This window comes from Eubalaena glacialis, chromosome 11 (genome assembly GCF_028564815.1).
Source record: "Eubalaena glacialis isolate mEubGla1 chromosome 11, mEubGla1.1.hap2.+ XY, whole genome shotgun sequence".
Taxonomy (NCBI): domain Eukaryota; kingdom Metazoa; phylum Chordata; class Mammalia; order Artiodactyla; family Balaenidae; genus Eubalaena; species Eubalaena glacialis.
The window spans coordinates 20061877-20087706 of record NC_083726.1 but is presented as its reverse complement, the minus strand read 5'-3'; the positions used below and the strand labels follow the sequence as shown (position 1 = coordinate 20087706).

General features: G+C 36.5%; 3 protein-coding genes across 4 annotated transcripts in view; 2 read left to right on the top strand and 1 right to left on the bottom strand.

The window, feature by feature from the left end:
* The window catches only part of NUP37 (nucleoporin 37), a 43002-nt gene extending 22416 nt beyond the window's left edge, over nucleotides 1-20586 (bottom strand). Inside the window, exons 1-5 of the mRNA XM_061205366.1 lie at nucleotides 20518-20586; nucleotides 19041-19256; nucleotides 8873-8997; nucleotides 7328-7400; nucleotides 5068-5162 (exon numbers count right to left, since the gene is read on the bottom strand). Of these exons, the coding sequence (XP_061061349.1) occupies nucleotides 5068-5162; nucleotides 7328-7400; nucleotides 8873-8997; nucleotides 19041-19196 (449 nt within the window). The 5' untranslated portion in view covers nucleotides 19197-19256; nucleotides 20518-20586. The remainder of the gene's footprint in view (nucleotides 1-5067; nucleotides 5163-7327; nucleotides 7401-8872; nucleotides 8998-19040; nucleotides 19257-20517) is intronic.
* On the top strand, nucleotides 9793-10754 carry LOC133100976 (CBY1-interacting BAR domain-containing protein 1). 2 transcript variants are annotated; one of them, XM_061205511.1, is made up of 2 exons: nucleotides 9808-10464; nucleotides 10585-10754. In XM_061205511.1, the coding sequence occupies exons 1-2, from the start codon at nucleotides 9808-9810 to the stop codon at nucleotides 10672-10674; spliced, it is 747 nt and encodes a 248-aa protein (XP_061061494.1). In that variant the 3' UTR covers nucleotides 10675-10754. The 2 variants fall into 2 exon arrangements, with proteins under 2 accessions (XP_061061495.1, XP_061061494.1); XM_061205512.1 differs by having other exon boundaries at nucleotides 9793-10754.
* Nucleotides 20587-20685: 99 nt separating the features above from the next.
* The window catches only part of PARPBP (PARP1 binding protein), an 85211-nt gene continuing 80066 nt past the window's right edge, over nucleotides 20686-25830 (top strand). The window contains exons 1-2 of the mRNA XM_061206558.1: nucleotides 20686-20726; nucleotides 24185-24340. Coding sequence (XP_061062541.1) covers nucleotides 24188-24340 — 153 coding nt within the window. The 5' untranslated portion in view covers nucleotides 20686-20726; nucleotides 24185-24187. The remainder of the gene's footprint in view (nucleotides 20727-24184; nucleotides 24341-25830) is intronic.

Here is a 25830-nt window from a genome sequence, read left to right as displayed (position 1 = left end):
ATCACGAGATAAACAAGTGATAACTTTTTAATGGATAGACTGACACACTAGTACAAGTGAGACTATCTTCATTCTGATTCAGAATTTGGAAATTTTCAACAAAATACATAAGCTTTATGAACCTGCTCAGGGGACAGATTGTTTTGAAATGGTGTCCCTAAGGCCACAAATCTCTTAGCTGATTATAATACTGTGTCTCCTTGAAAATGCCAGAGTCAAACATCAGAAAATATGCACAGATCAACAATGTATTTAAAATAATGTTTTTTGAGTTGGCAGAGGCAGAGAAACCTTTCTTCTGCTCTTTATAGTACAAAGTGTTTAAGAATCCATACTGTAGCACTGTTCCATATTGTAGGACTACATAATAAAGCTTAGTATTTAAAAAATTTTATTCACTTATTTTACTCCCCATTTTAATCATTTTAAAGCGTACAGGGACACTTGGCACATTCACAGTGTTCTGCAACCACCACCACTATTTAGTTCTAGAACATTTTCATTATTCCAAAAGGAAACACTGTACCCATTAAGCAGTCACTCCTAAGTTCTTGTCCTCCAACTTCCTGGCAACCACCATCTGTTTTGTTTCTATGGATTTGCTTCTTCTGGAGATTTTATATAATGGAATCACAGACAATTTTATGTCTGGCTTCTTTTACTTAGCATAGTGTTTTCAAGTTTCACCCATGGTGTAGCATGTATCTGTACTTCATTCTTTTTTTACAGCTGAATACTATTTCAGTGTATGGATACACCACATTTTGTTTGTCCTTTCATTTACTGATGGATATCTGGGTTGCTTCCACCTTTTGGCTACTGTAAACAGTGCTGCTAGGAATATTCCTCTACAAGTTTTTGTCTGAATGAACACCTGTTTTTAATTCTTTTGGGTATATACCTAGGATTGGAAATGCTGGGTCACATGTTTAACTTTTTGAGGAACTGCCAAACTCTATTCCATGCCCGCTGCACCATTTTACATTCCTGCCAGAAAACTATGAGGGTTTCAGTTTCTTCACATTCTTCAACACTTGTTTTTTTTCTGACTTTTTGTTTACAGTTATTTTAGTGAGTGTTAGTGGTATTTCACTTTGTTTTTGATTTGCATTTCCCTAATGACATTCAGCATCTTTTCACGTGCTTGTTGGCTACTTGTATATCTTCTCTAGACAACTGTCTACTCATGTCCTTTGCCCATTTTTTGATTGGGTTGTCTGTCTCTTTATTGTTGAATTGTAAGAGTTCCTTGCATATCTTGTATAAGACCCTTATCAGATATATAATTCGCAAATATCTTCTCCCATTCAGTGGGATCTCTTTTCACTCTCTTGATAGGGTCCTCTGGTGTCCAAGAGTTTTAAATTTTGATGAAGTCCAATTTATTTTTAATAAATGTGTTTTTGGTGTCATATTTAAGAAACCATTGCCAAATCCAAGGTCATAAAGATTTGCTGGTTTTCTTCTCAGAGTTTTCTAGTTTTAGCTGGATGTTGTTGAGGATTCTGCATCTGTATTTATAAGGAATATTGGTGTGCAGTTTTCTTTTTTGGGGATGTCTTTGTCTGGTTTTGGTATCAGGATAATGCTGGCCTTACAGAATGAGTTAGAAAGTGTTTCTTCCTATTCTACTTTCTGAAAGCATTTGAGAGACTGGTGGTTAATTCTTCTTTAAATGTTTGGTAGAATTTACCAGTGAAGAATCCTGTCCTGGCCTTTCTTTGTTGGGAAATTTTTGATTACTGATTCAATTTCTTTATTTGCTATAAGTTTATTCAGATTTTCTATTTTTTCCTTGAATTTTGGCAGTTTCATGTTTCCAGGAATTTGTCCATGTCACCTAGGTTATCTAATTTGTTGGTGTATAACTATTCATAGTATTCTCTTAAAATCCTTTTCATTTCTGTAAGGTTGGTAGTAATGTCCCCACTTTTTCTGATTTTACCATTTGTAGTGTTTTCTCTTCGTCTGTCTAGCTAATTAATTTTAGCTATAATATGTTTTAGCTATATATGTTAATTTTGTTATATCTTTTCAAAGAAACATCTTTTGGTGTCATTGATTCTATTGTTTTCCATTCCCTATGTTGTTCATCTCTGCTCTAATCTTTATTATTTCCTTACTTCTGCTAGCTTTGGGTGTCTTTATTCTTTTTTTCTAGCTTCTTAAGGTGTCAATTTAGGTTACTGATTTGAGTTCTTTCTTCTTTTTAATGTAGGTGCTCACAGCTATAAATTTCCCGCTGAGCACTGCTTTTACTGCGTCCCATAAATTCTGTATGTTGTGTTTTCATTTTCACTCATCTCAAGGTATTTTCTAATTTCCCTTGTGATTTCCTTCTTGACCCACTGGCTAATTAATGACAGTGTGTTATTTAATTTCCATGTATCTGTAGATGTTCTATTTTCCTTCTGTTAATGATTTCTAGTTCATTCTACTGTGATCAAAGAAGATACTTTGTATGATTTCAATCTTTAAAAAAATTATGTAGATTTATTTTGAGGACTAACATATGGTTTATTCTAAAGAGTGTTCCAGGTACACTTGAGAAGAATGTGTATTCTGCTGATGTTGGGAGTGTGTGGAGTGTTTTGTATATTTCTAGTTGGTTTAAAATGTTGTTAAAATCCTCTACTTCTTTACTGAACTTCAGTCTAGTTATTCTATTTAGCATGTCATTTTAAAGCATGGTATCACCAGCATATAATACTCCTCCCAAGATGACATAGGCTTTGAGTATGATTGGACAAGGATATCACTAAGGTATCTTTACCAACAACATAGAGACCCAGACTATGGTAGGCATTACTTTAGTACAGTGACAGGAATGATTCCTGGGATGTAAATGGCTATTTCATCTGCCCAAATTGCACAGCTGCCATTTGGCTGGTGTCTTTATTCGTAACTTGGCAATTCTGTACTTTGAGTTAATGAAGACAGTTGTACTGAAACATTTTTCTGTTGTAGTTTGTCCCCTGAGAATTCCTTCTTTCCTTTGTTACTTTGAGAGTATATGTTACTACTCTTCCTTAAACTTGATTTACTTATATCTTCTGTTTCTGTTAAAAATCTTATCTATATTGTTTAGCTTTCAGCCCAAGAAATTTGACTTTAAAAGCCAATCAGAAATGCCCTTCTGGTTGGCAAATTAAGCTGATAAATTCTAAATTTAGCTCTCCAGCTATTGCTACAATGATGTTACCAACCTCCAAAATCTCAGAGACTTAGAAAAATAAGCATACATTTCTTGCTCATGGGTCTGTGGGAAGTTCTATTTCATAATGCCAGATGGTTCCATATCTGCTTAATGTGCTTTGCATTCTGGGGCCAGTAGCTGTCTAGGACATGCTTATATTATAGGAGAAGACAGAGGACAGTTGGTCAGGACAAACCATGTAAAACATTTAAAGTGTCTGCTTGGGTCACACCTGCTAACATTACACTGGCTTAAACAAGTCACATGGCTAAGCCCAACGAAGTGGGAAAAGCTCCTTCCACAGGAGCGGGGAAGGGAGAACAAGTATTCACTGAACAGTAACACCATCAACCACAGCCTAGCAAAGTAAGACAATTAGGAGCAACATAGTAAATTTCAAAAAGTTAAATTTATTTAAATTAAAGGACTTACTTTGAAGTTAAGTTCCTTCTCCTTTTTAGAGTAATAATGTTCTTTTTAAAATAAAATAATGGTAATAATAGAAGGCAGCAGAACTTTAAAAAATTCTTCTCACTTGACAAAAAGCTGGCCACCCTCTGTCAGTCCCCTATATTTTAGGACAATTTTACTATTCTATGAAAATCCCAAAGTCTCCTACAAGAAAAAAATCACAGATCTCTGAATGTAATCCCAGGTCTCTCTGGCTGTTGTTCACTATTCAGAGGCTATTCCTTGGCTTGCAAACACACTCATTTTCCCCCTTCTCAGGTTTCATTATTCCAAATGCTTGCGACTAGGATGCTCCGTGTGTTAGAGAATTAAAACGTCATTATTTCTTTCTAGTGATCTAATTTAAGCTTTACATTAAAAATGGCCCCACTTACTTTTCTGTCTCTATACAAACTTAGTTTTTTTTAACACTTGGGACCCTACAATCTTAATGTCATGTAAATCTTTCATGTCCTTGACATGAAAATTTTATAAAAAATAATGGCCTATGACTCTATAGCTTTAAAAAGATGAGCTATTGAGAAGATTAAAATTTAAGAAGAAGCTAGTGGCTTTACTTCCAATGTGAAAGGACACATATTTAGTAGTTTTACATGTATACAAGTATTTACTAATACTAACGATTTTGTCATACCTTTATCAAACATTAAAGCTATGCAAAATAGCAGAGCAGCGTTTTTGTTTTTGTTTTTTTTGGTGGTTCTTTTTGCTCACAGTACTGTCAAAGCAAATGAAGCAACGGGCACTCCTCTAATGACTGCTTCACTCCTGACTCTTCAGCTTATTTCCACCTCCTACTCTTGCTCTTCATCTCGTTCTTTACTTGTGATATTCTCCAGCTTTAGGCACTATTAAAACGTTATAGCCACCTCATCTGTTCCAAACTAGGGGGTGAGGTGGGAGAATGTGATACTGTAATGTATTGTATCTACAGAAAAACTTTATACAGACACTTTCGAATTTGTCAAAACACTAAATTTCCCGCGAGTCTTGCTCTAGCAAATGAGATTCTCAGTTCATTATTAAACACTAACTTATCAGATAGGATCTATGAAATAACTTCACAATATGGCAAATGCCTTTTATTATCCTATTGATTGTGTCCACTGTTTGACCTAATATATATTTAGATTTCATAAATGTGCAAATCTAAAATAAGAGGCAGAGAGGCACCCATGAATCAGCAAGGCAAGTTTCCATTAAATGGGATGAGAACTCAACTCACTGGTTTTGAAACTTATGTTGGTGTCATACTTACATTTTAAGTAAAGTATGCTTCTTCTATAACATTTTGTGGAATATATATAGAAGTTCACTTTTCTCTAATTTTTAAAATGTAATTCTCATTAAAATAAGATGAAAATTCAAAAATTTGGCTGTAACTTATATAAGCAACATACCTGCAGGTATGATCATCACTCACACTTGCAATTTCTTGGCCTTCTTTGGGATCAAATACCAAACCATTAATGAAATCTGAATGGCCCTCTAAAACCTGACATAAGGGGAAAAGTTAGTAAGAACACAGGAAAATAACCTACAATATTCCTACCTAATATTTTTACTTCATTGCTTTCACTGCATGCTTCTCTTTTCTATAAATATTTCTTAAGCAATCTGCTATTTTTAAAACATGATTTATACACCCACCTTTCTAGAAGGTTTATCTTGGAAAGAAGCTGATCATTCAACACACTGTTATTAGCTTGATTTTTCTTTTCTAGTGTGCATTTCTTACAAAAACAGAGACTTTTTTTTTTTTTAAACTGTACCTGTCCTCATATCACCTCATTTCTCACTTATTACATAAAGGTTAAATAAAAGTTAAAGCTAGAAGAACTTTCTAGGGGCTCTGAAATAGAGTCCCCTTCGATTTTTTACCTCATACCTGCTGCTCTGTACACTGGCTGCTCCCTAATAAACACATAGCATGGACTTCACCTTCTACTGTCTTCATTCACTTGCTCAATGTGACTGCCAGCACTGGAGACAGCTAGTATTATAAGCCCATTATCACAACAACCCAGCAATTATCTTCTGGCCACAGAAGAAATAAATGGGAAATTATAAGGTAGAGGACTATGCAAGCAGGCAGGTCCAATCAGTCTAAATCTTTACAACTGAAATCCTAAACAGGTCTGTCAGATATCAGATATTTAAATATTTTAATGGATATTGTTCTTGCTTCCTATTTTCCTTCCAAACACTTGAATTTGATCTCAGTTGTAAGATTAATAAAGTGGTTCTATTTGGTACTGCTTACTATTTGGAAATATGTAATTAGGAAAAAAAAGGATTTGATTCAAACATTCCTGTGTAAGTTTAACAAACCCAGGTCCTCCAAATCATTCTTCAAAGCTTATGTCACAGTCTACAAGCCAAATCAAATTAACATTAAATATTTAATGTCTATTATAACTAACAATAATTGTTAGTAACTATTGACTTTTGATGAGTCAAAGTTTTATGTGCCATTTGCACAGATAGTCACTGATACAGCTTTAAATTAATATATACAGTGCACTGTATTATGGTAAAATTGTATATAGCCCATTGTACATAGTTTAGAGCATAACTTTTACTGTTTTCTAAATGATTGGAAAGGTTTATAGTTTATCTTTGTTTTATAACATTATTCATAGTTTTGATTTACTAGAAAGTCAAGAAGGCAATACTGTTCTCATAAAAAACATGATTCAGTTTCAATCCAAACTGAGAGGTATTCATTTAATGAATTCCCCCCCACTTTATTGAGATATATAACACTGTGTAAGTCTAAGGTATACAACACGATGATTTGATATACATATATATTGTGAAATGATTACCATAATAGGATTAGTGAAATGACTACAATAGGGTTAGTTAATACCTCTATCACCTCATAAAATTACCATTTTTGTTTTGTGGTGAGAACATTCTACTCTCTTAGCAACTTTCAAGTATATAATACAGTATACTTGTTAACTATACTCATCATGATGTACAGTAGATCCCCAGAACTTATTCCATTTATAACTGGAAGTCTGTACCCTTCAATCATCATCTCCCCATTTCCCACACTCCCCAGGCCCTGACAACCACCATTCTATTCAGTTTCTATGAGTTCAGCTTTTAAAAAAATTCCTCCCATAAGTGAGATCACATAGTATTTGTCTTTGTCTGACTTATGAGGCAGAAGCTATGATCATCCCCATTTTACAGGTAAGGAAATGAGCACAAAGAGATTGGGAATTTGACCAAAGTCACACTATTACTAAAGTGGTAGAGCTGGGCTTCAAACCCAGGTGGTCTGGCTCCTGTGTCTGTGCTTTTAGCCACTTTGTAGTCCTGTCTCTCACTATGCTGTACTGTGTTTGTTCCCTTGAAGTTCAACTCTTACTCTATGTGTGTTCATGTCTATTATACTGAATTTCTAATTCTCCCTCATTTGCTGTGTCTACCTAATATTTTAATAAGTGATCTCAGATTTATAATCTACAGTCTTTACTATGATCCTAGTTACTTACTACAGCCTAAAATAGAGTAAATGAGATTCTAAACTACATATTTTAAAGGTAACCATAAAGTCATTTTAAATTGGGATAAATCCAATTAAAAAAGCAAAAATAATAAATATGTTTTAAAATAAAGATTTACAAATTATACTTGTCAACATACCTTGTATTCATTTTTATCTTGAAGGTCTGAAGTAAATAATCTAATTTTCATATCAGCAGCAGAAGTGCAAAATCTGGAAGTAAGAAAATGAAAACAAACCCATTTTTAGCCTAAGTGAAAGTTCTCCCCACCTCCAACCACCAAAGCTGTTTTCATAACTCATAATCATGTTTTTGTTTGGGCAGAAAGGGGATGCTGTGGTTCTGTTGTAAAAAGTGTTATTACAACTATTACTCAAAGTAGGAGGCACTTAAATATCTTTGGAAAACATACAAAAATTAGTATATTGGATTTGTCTCTTTAATAAGAAACGTGTAGAATTTTATTATAAATCACCACATGAATTTAATGTTTAACTTTTTCTTAAAGGCAGAAAAGGATGGGCATCTTTATTTACCTAGGTCAATATTAGATATTAAAATAGTTAATAATTTTAGATATTAAAAATAGTTATACATCTTAGTCTTTGTCTTCTTCAGTTATCCATAAGCCTTCTTACTTTAAGATATATTGAATTCAATAAATCAGACAGAAGATGATAATCTTTTTATACCTATAAAAGCTGATATACTTCTATCTACTAAAAGCTGGAGTATTATTCACACTGACCGTAACATTTAAGGTACTGTTTAGAAGTACATCAATGTATGTTACATTAAAAAACAAAATCTAATCAATAAACAACTATTTTTTAACTAGTTTGCCTTCAATCCTAAAATTTTTAGATTCTCAGCATGTCAGATTATGGCTGAGGAAGAAATAGAAGTTATATTTATATATTGGAAAACAAAGTTTATTTCCAATTGTCTTCAGATAAATGAGTATCATATGGATCTAAATTTCTCAAGTTCTGACTGCATTAAAGTTAACCATTTTTTCTCAACTAATACATTTAGTTTAATTAATTAATTAATTTTATTTATTTATTTTTTTGGCCGAGCCGCGTGGCATTCGGGATCTTAGTTCTCTGACCAGGGATCAAACCCGTGCCCCCTGCAGTGGAAACGCGGAGTCTTAACCACTGGACTGCCATGGAAGTCCTCTAAGTTTATTTAATTTAAATAAAGTTTAAATTAAAGAAGGCTCCTAATCTATAGACCTGGATATGTTGGTAGATCTCTGCTACCATGCCTTTTCAATGATTAGTTAAGAGCCATTGGAAGAAATAGATCAAAGCCAGCAGGGAAATGCCTTCTCTTGTCCAAGGCTTTCTCGGAGATGAAATTAAAAGTTGCAGGGAAATAAAGTACAAATTGACCCTTGAACAACATGAGTTTGAACTCCACAGGTCTATTTATATGTGGATATTTTTCGATAGTAAATACTACACAGTCTGTGGTTGGTTGAATCCTCAGATGTGGAGGAACCTCGGATAGGGAGTGCTGTTTATAAATTATACCCAGGTTATAACCACCCCCTGCCACGTTGTTCAGGCGTCAACTGTAGCTCTTCTCCCCACAACTGGGACTATGCTGTTGTAAAGTATTTATAACCAGAGCTGAAATTTTCTAATCTTTTGCCTTTCCTTGACAATGTTAAACTTACTTGATTACTGGAGGCAATGAATTAAGTCTAGTCTCTGGGCTCCAAGCTATGCCATCGACCCTGACTCCATGGTGAAATGTTCGTAGTGTTTTATACTGAATTCCTTCAATGTCTGCTTCTTCTTCCTAAGCATACACAGTAAATGTTTTAATAAGTTATGAGAACAAACAATATAAAACTGTGTATTCATTATAATGAAGAATCTATCAGGGGGCCATGAATATTCTTTTGAGAAGTTCAAAAGCAGATCAGATATTAAGATGTAACTGGTTTACTGAACAACAACAAAAATATCTGAAGCTGTCTAAGCCTCACAAAATAACTCTCTGAGGTAACTAAAAACAAACAATATACTGGTTATACTTTATCTTACTTAGGAGACATTTTATTCCTAATAGTAAATACATTTCACAGCAAACACAATGAAAATGGAATGCTCTAAGAATCAGAATATTCTAGGTAAATGAATTACCATGCATGGATTATCAAGTGACAATATAAAAAATATATACTGAACATATTATGTACAAGATACTTTGTGCCTTATGATGCCTCAAAGTCATTATAATGAGTATCAATAATTTTCACATAGTATTATACGTGGCACGATACATGTGTGGGATGTTACAAACTATTCATCTATACTATATACTATTACACTCTGTGAATAGTGAATATGCAAATAATGATCTGATTAGTCTTTTGGATATTTGATTCTGGGTAAGATGTTTAATAAAGTCAGCTTATCTCCTTGGCTTAGTACTACTAAAATGATTTCAGTTTATTCTCATGGCAAGATGAAGAAAAAAATGAATTTTAAAAAGTCATTTCTGGGGGCGGGCTCTCGGGCTCTCGCGCCCCCGCGCACGCCCGGGCGTTACGGAGCCCCTGGCGTTGGGCCTCAGCCCGGGGTCTCCGACCGTGCGCGAGGCAAGATGCTGAGGCGCAGCTTAGAAAACCGGGATGCTCAAACCAGACAACTGCAAGATGCTGTCACAAATGTGGAGAAGCACTTTGGAGAGCTGTGCCAAATCTTTGCTGCTTATGTGCGGAAAACTGCCAGACTGCGAGACAAAGCCGACCTCCTGGTGAATGAAATCAACGTGTATGCCTCTACAGAGACCCCGAAGTTAAAGCAGGGCCTGAAAACCTTTGCTGACGAGTTTTCCAAACTTCAGGATTATCGACAAGCAGAGGTTGAAAGACTTGAAGCCAAAGTAGTTGAACCTTTGAAAGCTTATGGAACCATTGTAAAAATGAAACGAGATGACCTCAAAGCAACATTAACAGCAAGGAATCGAGAAGCTAAACAGTTAACTCAGTTAGAAAGAACACGTCAGAGAAACCCATCTGATCGACATGTTATTTCACAGGCAGAAACTGAATTACAAAGGGCCACAATGGATGCTGCTCGAACAACTCGCCATCTGGAGGAGACTATTGACAGCTTTGAAAAGCAGAAAATAAAGGATATAAAGACTATATTTTCAGAATTTATCACTATCGAAATGTTATTTCACGGCAAAGCTTTAGAGGTCTACACTGCTGCCTACCAAAATATACAAAAGATTGATGAAGAAGAAGATTTAGAGGTTTTCCGAAATTCTCTGTATCCACCAGATTATTCATCCCGTTTAGATATCGTAAGAGCAAATTCAAAGTCACCTCTTCAGAGATCACTGTCAGCTAAGTGTGTATCTGGAACAGGACAGGTATCCACCTGTCGACTAAGAAAGGATCAACAAATAGAAGATGATGATGAAGAGGATGAAGACTTAGATGTTACAGAAGAAGAAAATTAAATTTCTTAAGTAAACTTTGCATTTCCATTTTCATCTTAAATGACTTGGAATCCAGAATGACTAAAACTGTAAAACTTTATACTGGCTTGAAATGAAATGAAATGAAATCCTACTGGAAATGGAGAGAGAAATTATTAAAGGAAATTTATGCTGACCAAAAATGAAGGTTTTAAAAAAAAAAAAAAAAAAAAAAAAAAAAAAAGTCATTTCTGTCTGGCAATATGGACAATAACCAGAAAAGCTTTCTGACAACAAAAATAATGCAAAAATCCAAATCCAGAGAAGCAACTGAGCACCAAGGCATAAAGCTATCTTAAGGACATCTGCTCACATCCAATAACTAACAGCTTCAGTTTGTAGGGGATGGAAGACAAAACTTAGTGCCTGAACAAAGAGGGATGCAGATCAGAGACCTCTGCATAGATCCAGGACCTTTAAAGGGGAAGTAGGGGAAGAAAACCCCCAAAACCAAAAGTGCCATGCAAAATATGTACCGTGGGTGAAGGCCAAAAAAGAGAAAAAGTCACTTGTGAGAAATCTCAACCATTGGCTGGCCCTAACGTGAGTTTGGGGCCGGAATTCACATTAACTATGTGCTCCAGAAAATGACAATTTAAAAATGTCCATATGTTGATAGTGGCCCCAAGCACTTGACAAAGGCAAATTCTCTTTGGGTGAACTTCCTCTACACAGGTCTCATAGAGTTCTGACAGATATAGTTTAATCAGATATGATCTTACCTGCACACACTACTACATATGAAAACAAAGTACCACAAACACAAACAGAAGAATCAACCTGGAGACATTAGATTAAAAAATTAGATACAGGGACTTCCCTGGTAGTCCAGTGGTTTAAGAATCCGCCTCCAACGCAGGGGACACGGGTTCAATCCCTGGTTGGGGAACTAATACCCCACATGCCATAAGGCAACTGAGCCTGCACGCCACAACTACTGAGCCCACACGCTCTGGAGCCCAAGTGCCACAATTAGAGAGCCCGTGTGCACTGCAACTACTGAGCCCGCACGCCACAACTAGAGAGAAGCCCACACACTGCAACGAAGAGGTCCCGCGCTGCAACGAAAGATCCCGTGTGCCGCAACTAAGACCTGACACAGCCATAAATAAATAAATAAATAAATAAATATTTCAAAAAATTAGATACAAAAAAGATGTATTTATAAGGATCTAGAGGAGGTAATCAAAAAATATGAGTAAGCAACAAGAGATTACCCAAAGTGACCAGACAGATTTTAAAAGGAGCTAAATAAAAATGTCTAGATAAAAATACCATAATGAGAAAAAAAAAAAATCAGTGCTTAGAGGAGCTGGAAGACAGATTTGAAAAAATTATTCAGAATGCAGCTAAGAGAAGACAAAAAAAATGTTAAGAGGGATTCAGTGAGAAGTTCCACCATATATCTAATTCCGGTTGTAGAAGAAATGAGTAGAGGGAATAGGGGAAGAGTCAATATTTGAAGAGATAATGGCAAAAGATTCATCATACTTGACTAAAGGTACCAATATGCATATTTAGAAAGAACAATAAATCCTAGGCAGCTTAAAAAAAAATCTGCAGTTAGACACAACATAGTAAAACTTCAGAACACACAAACTCTCATGATATATACATATGTGTGTGTATATATAGGTGTGTGCATATATGTGAGGGGGAGAGGGAGAGAGAAGGGAAGAGAGTGAGAGAGGTATCTTAGAAATAGTAGCCAGAAAGAAAAGACAGGTTTCCTATAAGAGTAATAATTAGAACAACCATTGACTTCTTAGCAGAAACAAATGCAGGCAGACAGTGGAATATCTTCAAAATGACAGGAAAAACTGTTGAATTGTAGCCACAACAAAACTGTTCTCAAGAATGAAGCTGTCTTAAAGATATTTTCATAAAAACCAAAACCAAGGGTTGGCATCAGTGAAGTCTCACTAAAGGATCTCCAAAAGCAGAGGCTGACAAACTATGGCTAAGGGGCCAAATCTGGTCTATGGTCTGGTTTGGTATGGCCCACAAGCTGAGAATCATTTTTATATTTTTAAAGAGTTGTAAAAAACAAAGAATAATTTGCAACAGACACCTTAAATGGCCTGGCAAAGCTTAAAATATTTACTACCTGGCCCTTCACAGAAAAAGTTTAAACTTTTTCTTGTAGTAAAGGATGTGCTTTTAGGTGAAGAAAAATGACCCCAGAAGGCAGGCCTGAGATGTAAGGAACAGTGAGTAAAAAAATCAAAGGCAAACATGCGGGTAAATCTAAACAAATACTAGTCACATAAAACAATACTGAATTTGTGGGGTAAAATGAAAAGAAAAATGATAGAGAACTAAAATATAACAATAAGTCTGTAGGGGGTGACAGTTCAAGTGTCAAAGGTCCTTGCTTTGTTCATGAAGAAGTTAAAGATATTAATTTTAACACTGTCTAATTAAGGATGCATATTAAAATATCTATGGTAACCATTAAAAGAAGAGAAACAACACGTAAAACTTCCAAACTATCAGGGAGAAAAAAGATGAAAGGAGGGGGGTAACAAAACTCACACAGAAGACACAAGAATATGCATATTGGCAATGTTTTCAATAGCAAAATACTATGCGATAGAGGAATAGATCAACTGTGGTATGTTCATATTATAAAACACCATACTACAATGAAGATATATGAATTTTGACATAGAGGAATCTAACAAATATACTGTCAATTACAAACAGTAGAAGAACATAATACAGAATAATTTCACTGATACAAAGTTTAAAACATGAAAAGCAGTATGCTGATTTGCAATACCTACACATGGTAACTCTGAAGAAAAACAAAATTTCAGACATGGTTACACCTTGGGGATGAGAAGAAAAGGTGGTAAGGAAAGAAAACCCAGGGGGCTTCAAAGGATTGCTAATGTTCCCTTTCTTAAGCTAGGTAGTAGGTATACAGAGATCTATTACTATTATTCTTTATACCTTATATGATAATACATATTTTAAAACACGCTTTATAAGCTTAAAATATTGCAATTTTAAAAATAATCATTGTTTTGTTATTTAAATCAAAACCCTAAATGGGTCTTGAGACTAAAGCACAATTTTTCATGACAAATTTGCCCAAGGAATCTTCTGTGTTGACTATAGTTATTCTTCATAAAAGTTTCTAAGATTATAAAATAGGATCAGGGAAAAAATCCAGAGTAGGTGAAACTTGATATTTAATTGAATACATATGTCTATACAGATAGAAATTATGTGAAGGACTGTTCTAAGAATTCCATTCATCCTGAATCTAAATCCAAAGTTTTATAATGTGTACTTTAATTGAATCCTAGTGGATGTGTTCATTTTTCCAGGATAGCCTTTGCAATCCTAGCAGTCATCTCACAAACATATTACATACATCTTTCTCTATGTGATTCAGATACCCCTTGAAAATAACTTTAAATTTCAGGTGAGCTTAACAGAAAAAAGTTTTTCCATAAATGAAAAAAGGAAACAGAAATGCATTTATCAAGGAAAGAAAAACTGCCAAATTTTATTACTTCATAATTTGTCTGTATAATAACTGTATAGCTAACAGCCAGACATCCCAAGGCAGCAATCACTAAGTAATTTAAAAGTATGGTTAGGAGCCTAATCATATCTGACTTTATAGTTTGGGTTACATCTGTTTTTCCACACTTGACAAATCAATCTTCTAAAAATGAAGTTTTTACCATCAAAACACACATTATTTTGCTACTGTAACAACAGTATTGATAATTACGTCCCGTAATTTGTTATCGAAGGTATATATGGAGTTATCGGGTGGTCGTGGGGATAAAGAAATCCCAGGGACTGTACAGCCTGAGTTTTATGTACTACCAGTGAAACCTTTTTTTCCTGGCAGCAATGTCTGCCATTGAGCCAACTAAAAGGCCAGGGTGTGTGTGTGGTACAGGCAGAGATGAATGCTATTTTGGGTTTAGTCTGGGGTGTAGGCAGTACTGTATAGGCAGGAAATTAAGATACCTTGGAAAACTTGCTATAATACAAATCCTCACACAAGGCTCCAGCGTTATTTGAGGTTGGGGCAATGCCAGGCTGGTGAAAGGGCTGCTCTAAGGGCTTGAAATTGGCAGGCCCTCCCGCCACACCCATCTAAGGCCAGATACAGAATTTTAGTTGGATGAGACTGTAAAGTTTACCTAGTCTACTTCTTTCATCTAATGCTTAAATCTCTAGTAGGCCATTTGAAAAAAGTTTGCACAACCCTTCTCTAAACATTTTCAAGTGAGAGGGAACTAGCTATTTTTGGGGGGAGCTTATTCAATTTGGGGGGTAGTTCTAATTATTCGAAGAGTTCTCTTTAACATTAAACCAAAATCTGTTTCCATGTAAATTCTATTCATTGCTCCAAATTCTGCTCTCTGGAACCATCAATGAGGTAGTCTAATTCAGTGACGGCAAATATCTGGCCATAGATGATCTCCCCTAGGTGAACACACTCAAAGAAGCAGTTTCAGCATCAGTCTTAAAGCATTATAAGCAACAACTCCACTCAAATAGAACTGACAAATAACATAAAAAACAGTTACTATTCTGAGTCTAATCTCTCTTTCACATGACAGTTTTAAACTTTTTAACACCACTCTGAAATTTGTCTTCAAATACATTATCTCCTTTGAATCATAATACACTGCTAAGAACTGAAGTAAACACTAAATATTACTGTCAATTTACAGAGGAGGATATGGAGTTGTTCTGTCCAGTATGGCAGCCATAGTAACATGGGGCTATTAAGCACTTGAAATGTGGTTAGTTCAAGCTGAGACATGAACACTTTATAAAGTGCAAAATCCACACCAGATTTCAAAGATGTAGTATAAAAAGAATATAGAAGTGTCTCATTAGTAATTTTTATATTGTTCCACATAAAATATTTTGGATATGCTGGGTAAAAAATATATTAATAAAATTAATTTCATCTACTTTTTACATTTCAAAATGTGGTTACTACATTTAAATTTATATTTGTGGCTCACGTTATATTTCTGTTGGACAGCACTGAATTAACTTCCTCTGGCAGTTTAATCATCGCACTGATTCATGGTGAACATCCAGGTGACTAAAAACTGTAAGTCACAACTCTCCCTTCTAGCTCTAGCAGTCTATCATTTTAAGACTTTATATTCATCTTTATTAAATTTTAGCTTGGTCAACTTTTGGCCCATTAATCCAATCTATTAAACAATATTTGGATTCTGAGCGGAATCCAGCATACAACAGGTGTTCAATAAAAATTTGTTAAATGAAGTCTGTCATCCAAAGCATTAGGTATCCTTTTCAGCTTCATGTTCTATGTAAATTCAATGTGCTTGCCTAAGTCAAGTGTTCTCATCCAAGTCCAAGAAGAGGTTGCCATTTATTACTGATGACATTTTGAACAGACTTAGAAACTTTCATGCTCCCTCTGCCCTTTACTTTTATAGCAGTTATCTTATTGCATTGCTTTACATTTAAACATCTCCTTGAGGACAGGGTCCTTGCTTTTTTAAAGTATGTATCACCAGTTCCCAGCACCTGATCTGCACTCAATGAGTATCTGACAAATACATGACACCAATCAATAGTACTATCATTTGGCTCAAATTTCCAACATATTCAAGAGAACACCACGAGATTCTGAAAAATGCTTTGTTGAAATTCACATTTACTACATCAGCAGTGTTTTCCTAACAGTCTTAGAATGAGGACTGCCTTTCTGACAGGAATGTGGAAATCTTTCAATTCGACTTTAGTTTTTTCTCAAGATAAGAAATTCAGTGCTACAGAACCTGAAGGTCCTAACGTGAGAGAATAGGAACAGTGTTTAAACACTTCTTAATTAGATAAAAAATAACTTCAAAAGAAGCAATCTGAATCCCCAATGGCAAATTACTGAAACTCAATTCTCCTCCAGAACTGTTTGAACTACGGCTTCAACCTATCTGAATAGCAGCATAGAAGGAAAAGAACAGGGGTATAAAAATGAGATCTAGATCTTGTTTTTTCAGTTACTAGTCAGATAAATCCCTGAACTTCTTTGAAGTAGAATGGAAACTCCATGAGGACAGGGACAGTTGTTTAACTGTATCTCCAGTACGTGGCACAGAATATAATTTGTATTCACTACTTGCTAAATCAATAAAAATCCAATTCTTTCCTTAGGTTAGCTGGGGGTAAGACCCATATTGCCAGCTTCACAGGTCTGAGGATCAACAAGGAAAATGCATATGACCACAAACCATAACAGAGCAATACAAATGTTTTTACTCATTTTTTTTCTCATTTTGTCATTTTCCCTCTGCCACCCATCACCTCTGCCTTTTCTTTTTTCCTTATTTCTTCTTCCTTTTTGACTTTCTCCCTCAACGTTTTTTAGCTGAACATAAACTAGTGCTAAAGCATATTTTTTCAGTACTTTTGAATACAATTCTATGTTTACTGCTATTAATTTTAAAAGTAATGAAGCAAAATATCAATTTTATCTGTAGGGGGCTGCTTTCTTCTTTTGTAGGTTAGTAGCCTGTATTAGAAAAATGGTTTCCCTTCAGTCTTTTTCAAGACTGTGTTACATTATTTCTGTTAATCACGTGACTTTTAATGATCCTAACCTGAGAGTCCAGCTGAAATTAGGCCGAGGACCATATTTAGCCTAAAAGCTAGAAATTCCTACCCCAACCCTAAGAGACAACATCGGATAATGTAAGAGCTTTTGTATTCTACTCAGACACCAACAAACTGAAGCTTTTAATTCATACTTTCTCCTTAGGATAAATATACACACAGTCTAATTATGTATAACCTAATACATTTATTGCACTGTAAAATGCTAAACTGCATTTATGATGTAAAAATACTGTAAGATACCGAACTGCCTTCTCAGTAAAAGAGGAAATAATATTTACAATGTTTATAACATCACTTTGGTGATAAAGTTTAAATCTTTGAAAATTGGTCTCTGTCAAATTACCTCATTGATTAACCTCAATTTTGGAAATAGTGTTCCATGAATAACATTCTAATAAACAAAGGATTAACCAGAGATTCCTGAGGGTTGACCTCTCATTGTTCAAAGTCTCTCTTACATGTAGAACTAGCTTTCTTGTGAGAAAAGATGGTGTGCACCACACCATTAAATATGGGGTTGTGCCTGAGTGTCACCAATGACAGCTAAAACATACATATGTATTAAATGTGTCAGATGCCTTCCAGGAACTGTACATGCTAACTCATGACATTCTCACAAAACCCCATTAAGTGCAGTTGACCCTTGAACAACATGAGTTTGAACTGTGCGGATCCACTTACATGCAGATTTTTTTCAATACATACATACTATAGGATTATATGATCAGCTGTTGGTTGAATCCACGTATGAGGAACCAGGGTACTATAGTTACACCTGGATTTTGACCGCACTCATTGGCACCCTTCACCACTGCATTGTTCAAGGGTCAAGTGTATTATTTTCCTCATTTTTATAGAAGCGAGGTTAAGTACCTGTTCAAGGCCATATAGCTATTAAGAGGTAAAGCCAGGAAGGAGTAAAAACCTAGCCATTTTGGCTCCAGAGTTCATTGTCTTAATGACTATGTTAAACTGACTGTTCAATGAGTGTGATCTCACACTTTGTATACTCTAGATGTATAAAAAGTATGACAGCATATTAATAGGAAAGCTGAATATCATCATAGCTATAAAATCTCCTGGAGGATTGTTTTTTAAGCTCTCAATACTAGCTTATTTCCTATGTTAAACTGAAATGTATCAATAGAAAAGCTGGATTTAGTAATTAATCAGATCTCATCGAATTGATATTTTTCCCTGTACATATGTTCAGTTAATCATAAACTTCAATTACCAGAATATTCCATTTCTAATCACGAGGCACAAGAGAAGCCTTATATACATAGGTTTGCCCCTGAACAACAACAGGAGTTAGGGCGATGACCCTCCTCGCAGTCGAAAATCCTATTATAACTTGCACTAGGCCCTCCCTGTGGGCAGCTCCTTGGCATCTGCAGATTCAACTAACTTGAGATCCTATAGTATCCTAATATTTACTATTGAAAAAAGTCCATGTATAAGTGAACCATGCAGTTCAAACCCATGTTGTTCAAGGGTCAACTATATTCTTTTTCACTACTTATTCAATGTTTGCACAAGTATCAGGTATATATTACTGGGAATGTCTTTCTCAGTAGTTTTTCATATCATTTTTTTTTTTAAACATTCAAACTCAATATACTTTTAAAGTTTAGCCAAAGTTTACCAAAGTTTGTATAAGTTTTCTTATCAGTGAAATATCTTCACTGTCATTCACTGCAGTTTTGTACACTAACCTGAAATGTACATGTGCCAATGACCACGAAATTATTGCCACCATATGCAATTAGGTTTCCCGAATCCCCACTCTCAAAGGGATTGAATTCTACCACATGCACATAATCTTCACAATCCACAGTGTAGGCAGCATTTCTTGTGGCATCTTGCTTCATCCTGTATGGCAGAACTCGTGCAGCTGTAAAAATAGCCTTCTATTGGACAAGGTCACGAAACTGTGGATTACAGCACAGAAACAGTTAGACAGAAACCGTCAAAGGATTACTTTACACAATTAATCAAAATAAGGATGTGACTACAGGCAGATCAAAAAAAAATTACTTATTCATATGCTTTGTGAATGATACTTGCAGAATAAGTCACCACAAAATTCTGTTTAGATTGTTTAAAAGATACAGTGAGTACTTAAAGATGGAATCACATTAATAGTAAATATATTCATAAAAATTAATGATAGTTAAAATTCATGGAGCACTATTTGCAGGTGCCACGTTAAGTATTTTACTGACATTATCACGTCTAATACTTGCACAAGCCTAAGAGGGAGGTGCTAACTCTGATCCCCATTTTACAGATGAAGAAATCGAGACTTTAGATGGTTAACTAGCTTTCCACGCTCATAAGAGGAGCCAGAATTTGAGACCTTCCTAAGTGTTGGACACCAGTACTAGAGAAGAAAAACACAGACTCCTGCCTTGAAGGAGCTCACAATCCAGGGTTATTTATGATTCAGTGTGAAAAGTGCTATAATATAAGCAGATACAAAATATACGATCTGGAGGAAGGACTGCCAACATGGGATACAAAAATAATATTCATAAGGCCAGGCACAAAACTTCAACTAACGTTTCATGGGCTGGTGGGCATTCTGGAAGTAGCATTCCCAGATGAGACTTATGGATTCTAAAGAGATCAGTTTTTGTTGTTGTTGTTTTGTTTTTTTAATTGGACGGCAGGAGTTGTCCTGAAAACATCTGGGCTCGATAACAAACACATCAAATACCTGATGAGTATTTACTGAGAATCATATGAGATGAGTTCCACGTCGGGAATCTATAAACTAGTAACCTTAAGGGGACTGAAAATTGTTAAGGGTGACCAACAGGTAAGATATAGGTGTGGGAAGTGCAAAAGATTCCAGATCCGGAAACTCGGTCCCTAATTGCTCATTAAAGTAGTGCTCAGTCTAATTACAGTCTCAGGGTCTCACTGTACAAGGCGGGCTGGACTTGCCCCTCTAAAACTGCTAAGACAGAGGAGGGAGGGAACAAGAGAAGTCCCGGCAGAGCCCCGACACCGCTCCCGGTGCCAGGCAAGTCCCGCGAGACCCCGCTACCACCTCCCGGAGCCCGAGGTCGGAGGGAAGAGGGGTGGGGAACGGCCCGGGGAGAGAAGGAACTCCCAGAGATAGAGTAGAGGCGCGGGGCGGCCGGGAGCACAGAGGGGCTGCCCCTTGGGCTCACGCGCGATACGCACCTGAAAGCGTCTGGAAGCAGCTAGAGGGGAGCTAATCTCCGCCAGGGGCTGCTGCGCGCCGGTTCTGCTTCCGGGTCAGAGGGCGGGAGCTGCGATTGGCTCCCCGACCCTCCCGCGAGATTTAAAATGTAAACCCGCGGTCACTCCCTGCAGTCGGGTTGGAGCTTTCTTCAGGCGAGTCTGCATCTCCCGGTTCTCCCCCGAGCCAGGTGAGTGTCGCCTCCTCCTCGCCCGCCTGTCACACTTTAAGTGGTGATTCAGGCGCGGCTTGTGAGGGGGTTTTTCGGTAACAGCAGAGAGCCATGTGACCGTCTACGGTATTATTTGTGCAGTGTCTTTGCACTGGGGCCTGGTTTGGTCTGGGGGTGTTGAACAGAGTTCGTAGGTTCCAGTGATGGAGCTGAAAGGTCCTGAGGGATCATCTGCTGACTGGAAGAATAAGGCTCACAGAGCCCTACTTAGATTCATTAGTTAGGCAGGAAACCAGGGTTCCAATCCTAAAACGTACGTAGACTACAATTCCGCTGCTTTCACCCTCTCCCTGTTATATCCTCCCAAGGAACTGTTAGGACCTGCATTCTGACCGTGAACAGCAACGACGCCCTTTTTTTTTTTTTATATTGAGCATCTACTAAGTGCCCGGCACTAGGTGGATTATTTACTTGCCTCACTAACGTCTCCTAATTTTATGAGGTAGGAGATAATCTTCACCGTTTTACAGGTGAAGAAATTTAGGCTCATCAGAGCTTTTTGTATAGTTCAGCCTGACATTCAGAATGCTTGCATATTCGTTGTCTCATTGATTTGTGGAAAGTATTATATCTCTACCTAGGCAGTCAGGTGTAAGGCTTATTGTCTGGGCTCACACAGCCAGCTAGCTACTGGAAGAGTTGAGGCTAGACCAAGCTTGGCAAACTAGTGGCACTACCTGTTTTTGTGCAGACAGTTCCTGAGCTAAGAATGGCTTTTACATGTTTGGATGGTTGAAAAAAAAAAATCAAGAGAAGAATAATATTTTGTGACATGTGAAAATTATTATGATATTCAAATTTCAGTTTCTGTAAAGTTTTGCTGAAGCCCGGCTATACTCATTTGTTTATGTATTGTCTGTGGCTAGTTTCACACTGCAAGGTCAAGTTGAGTAGTTGTAAGAGACCCGATGGCCTGAACGCCTCAAAAATTTACTATTTGAATCTTTCCAAAAGTATGCTGACCCTTCGATGAGATCCACTTTTACATGTGCCAGGCATAGTTGTAAAAGCTTACCTTGTATTTATGTCATTTACTTTTCACAAAACCCTGTGAGATAGGAGTATTATTATTTTCATCTTCAGTACAGTACAAGGAAGCTGAGACAGGGAGAGGTGACATAACTTGGAGAAGGTCTCACAGCTTGTAAGTGGTGGAGCCAGAATTCAGAACAGTCTAATTCCAGATTAGTCTTCATTATTAGCAATCCGAACTCATAGTATCTTCAAATAATACCAGTAAATAATTTACTACTGAAGATTGATTTTAGGCAAACTAGTCCTATCACTGAAGCTTTATTTCTTCACTTTATGTTTTTTTTCTTTTAAGAGATGAAGGGGATATTTTGAAGAGAATTTTATTATTTACTAGGATATATAGTTTTATAGATATTTTAATTTATAGTCTTCTACCTGTATCTTTAAATTGCATCACTGATTATATCTATAAATTATTATTTTGTAAATGGCGCATGCCCATTTTTTTGATCATACAAACCCAAGATACCTGGTAAACATCCTGGATTCTGTTTATGCCACATAAAAAAAGAAGAAAAAGATAACAGAGGAGTAAGTAAATGGGAATGTGTACAGTAAAATACCCCAAATAAGATAATGGCATGTGACTGTGTTGGAGACTGGGGTACTTAAAAGGAAGTAGGGGAAAAAAGGTTTAGAGACATGTCTGTACACTCAGAGAAAGGAATTGGCTGCCTCATATAGGCTTGAGTATATAAAACATTGGAACTACATCCAATTATTTTGAAAGGCCTTTGTCTATCAGGAGAAGTTATGTAATATAGTGATTTAAGAGCACAGCTTTTGGACTTCGGCATCTTGGATTTAGGTCTATTTCGCCATTTGCTAGCTGAGTGGCATAGGGTATTGCTTTCTTCAGATGTAAAATGAGGATAATAATAGACCTTCTTCATAGCACTCCTGTGAAGATTGAATAAGGTAATAAATATTAAGCTTTTGAAAAGTATCTGGCACCAAGAAAGCTTCTAAATATTAGCTATTACTGTATTGGTTATCTATTGCTGTGTAACAAAGCACTCTGAAATTTAGTGGCTTTAAAACAACAACGATTTAAAATGTTTATGATTTTGTGGATCAGCGATTTGGGCTGGACTTAGTTATGTGGTTCTGCCGGTCTTGCCTAGGATCACTTATGGTGCTATATTTCATCTGGCAGGTTGATTGGGTCTAGATAATCTAAGATAGCCTCACTCACATGACTTTGAGTTGGTATTGGTTGTCACCTGGAGTGCCTTGGTTCTCCTCCATATGGCCTTTCCCGCAGGCTAACTGGCACTTCTTCATATGTCATTCTGAGAGTAGCAAGAGAGTAAGAGCTAAAAGTGCAAGGCCTGTGTCAGGAGGTCCCCAAGATCGCCTCAGGTTGAATAATTTGCTAAGAGGACTCAGGGGACTCAGCATATAGTTGTACTGATGCCAAGCAAAATCAGCAAAGGGAGAAGGTATTGATACATGGGATGAAGTCCAGGGGAGATCAGGCACAAGCCTCCAAAAGTCTTCTCTTAGTGGAGTCGCACAGGATATACGTAATTCTACCAGCAACAAGTTACGACAACACATGAAATATTATCTGTCAGGGAAGCTCTTTAGAGATTCAGTGCCCAGGGATTCTACTGGGGTCTGAACATGTAGGTATCCTCTATGTTCCCAAATTCCATACTCAGAAGAAAAGCATATGTTCAGCATAAGCTATATTATTTATACAAATAGTTTAGGCACAGTGAACCATTCTTACAGGAAATCGTCCTGAAATCTAAGTTCCCAGATGCCAACCAAGGGCCAACCCTGTAAGCAGGCTTTTCAAAGGGTAGTAGTCAGGCCTGCTATATTAACTCTTTTCTGCATGGGCATTTTGGAACTAGATCTAGGCTCGGAACTCCCATGATGTCATTCTTGCCACATTCTATTGGTCAAATCAAGTCACAAGGCTGACCCAGATTCAAAGGGGTGGAAAATAGACCATCTCTTTTGGGACAATATAGGGATGGGAGGAAATTTTTTGTTTTGCATTCTACCATAGATGTTACCATCTATCTCAAAATAAGTATTTTTAAAAATACAGCTTTAATTAGCTATGTTTGTGTGTACAATTATGTTTGCAGAATTTGCATTTATCTGTTTTGTATGAATTTTCAGATTGAAGGTTGGACTTTGTTATTTTCAAAGATTTGGCTTAAGAAAACTAGAGGAGAGGAAAATACGATTGGGCAGAAATTGTATTATTCTGTTTTCCTAAATTTAATTAAAAGCAATCTTAGTAAATATGAAATGACCTCTTGTTCACTATTTATTTTTCTGTAACTCTGCTTCCTTATACATGTTAAATATCAATTTCCAATTAAAATAAGGCTTTTAAACATTGCCTTCTGTCTTACTTTAAGAGGATGGCTGTGCTTAATCAGAAGTCTATCTTGGATATGATTAAAGAGTTCAGAAGGAATTGGCACACTTTTTGTAACTCTGAGAGAACTACTGTATGTGGTGCAGACTCCATGCTCTTGGCATTGCAGCTTTCCATGGCAGAGAACAACAAACAGGTTAGTAGACTGTATTTAGGTTAACTTTTTTTTTTAAGTGAATTTTGTTTGCTGCCCATTTGAATAAACTTAATTACATTAATTTCTTTGCAGTATATGCTCTCCTATGATAATATCAATATACTGTATTCACAAATGCCTCTGCATATATTTGTCAAAATGTTACAATTGGATTTGAAATGATTTGTTTCAAAATTAAGGCTTTTATATGTATAATTTGACATGGGACATGCACATTTGATATTTAATTTAAAATCTTAAAGTAAACATACAACTATTATGATTATTATGGTTAAAAATTATTTTTATTTGATAAGACTTCTTCCCTGAAAAGTTCTAGAAAGCACACATAAATAATGTTATTTATTCATTTTTTTAAAAATTATTAGCACCTTTAATTATTATTTATTTATTTATTTATTTGGTTGTGTTGGGTCTTCGTTTCTGTGTGAGGGCTTCCTCTAGTTGCGGCAAGCGGGGGCCACTCTTCATTGCGGTGCGCGGGCCTCTCACTATCGTGGCTTCTCTTGTTGCAGAGCACAGGCTCCAGACGCGCAGGCTCAGTAGTTGTGGCTCACGGGCCTAGTTGCTCCGCGGCACGTGGGATCTTTCCAGACCAGGGCTCGAACCCGTGTCCCCTGCATTAGCAGGCAGATTCTCAACCACTGCGCCACCAGGGAAGCCCAATAATGTTTATTTAATCCAAGTATTTTATGACTAATTTCAGGCTCTGTGGTATAGATTAATTATTCCTAAGCCAGGATGTGAAGCACAATCATTTGGGAGGGCTTTTAAAAAATACTGGCTTCTGTACGCCTATCTTGGACACTGATTTTCCTAATCTGCACTGAGACCCTGGAAATTGTCTTTCTTTTGACCTTTTAATCTTTTTTTAATCTGAAGTGATTCTTACACAGTTGGCTTTGGCCAAACCAGTGTTTGGAATAAGCTCTACCTAAGGGGCTAGAGGCATTCAGATGAGAGAAGGATGAATGTAGGCTGGAGTGGTAAGGAAAGCCTTCTTGGATTTTACATAATATACTTAAAGGAGGGAAGTCTTTGGATGGGAAGAATTTAAAGAAGCGATGAAGGAAGGGAAAGGTCAGTTCAGAGGAAGCATCCAGGGGGATTAAAATCATGATGGTTTGAAAATGGTAAGGAGACTGCCTTGACTAGAGAAGAAGATTTTTGAAGGGTGGAATGGTTTCCATGGGTCTGTTGGGCTAGATAGTGAAATGGCATTCTGATGATTTTTTTTTTTTTTTTTTGGCTGTGCCACGCAGCATGTGGGATCTTAGTTCCCCAGCTAGGGATCGAAGCCGTGCCCCCTGCATTGGAAGCGTGGAGTCTTAACTACTGGACTGCCAGGGAAGTCCCTGCTGAATTATTTTAATCCTATATGTCACTAGTTCCCAGACTTTTAGATTTCATATACCAATAAAATTTCCCCCCCAAATTGGATATTGACAGATTTGAACATTTCTCATGTT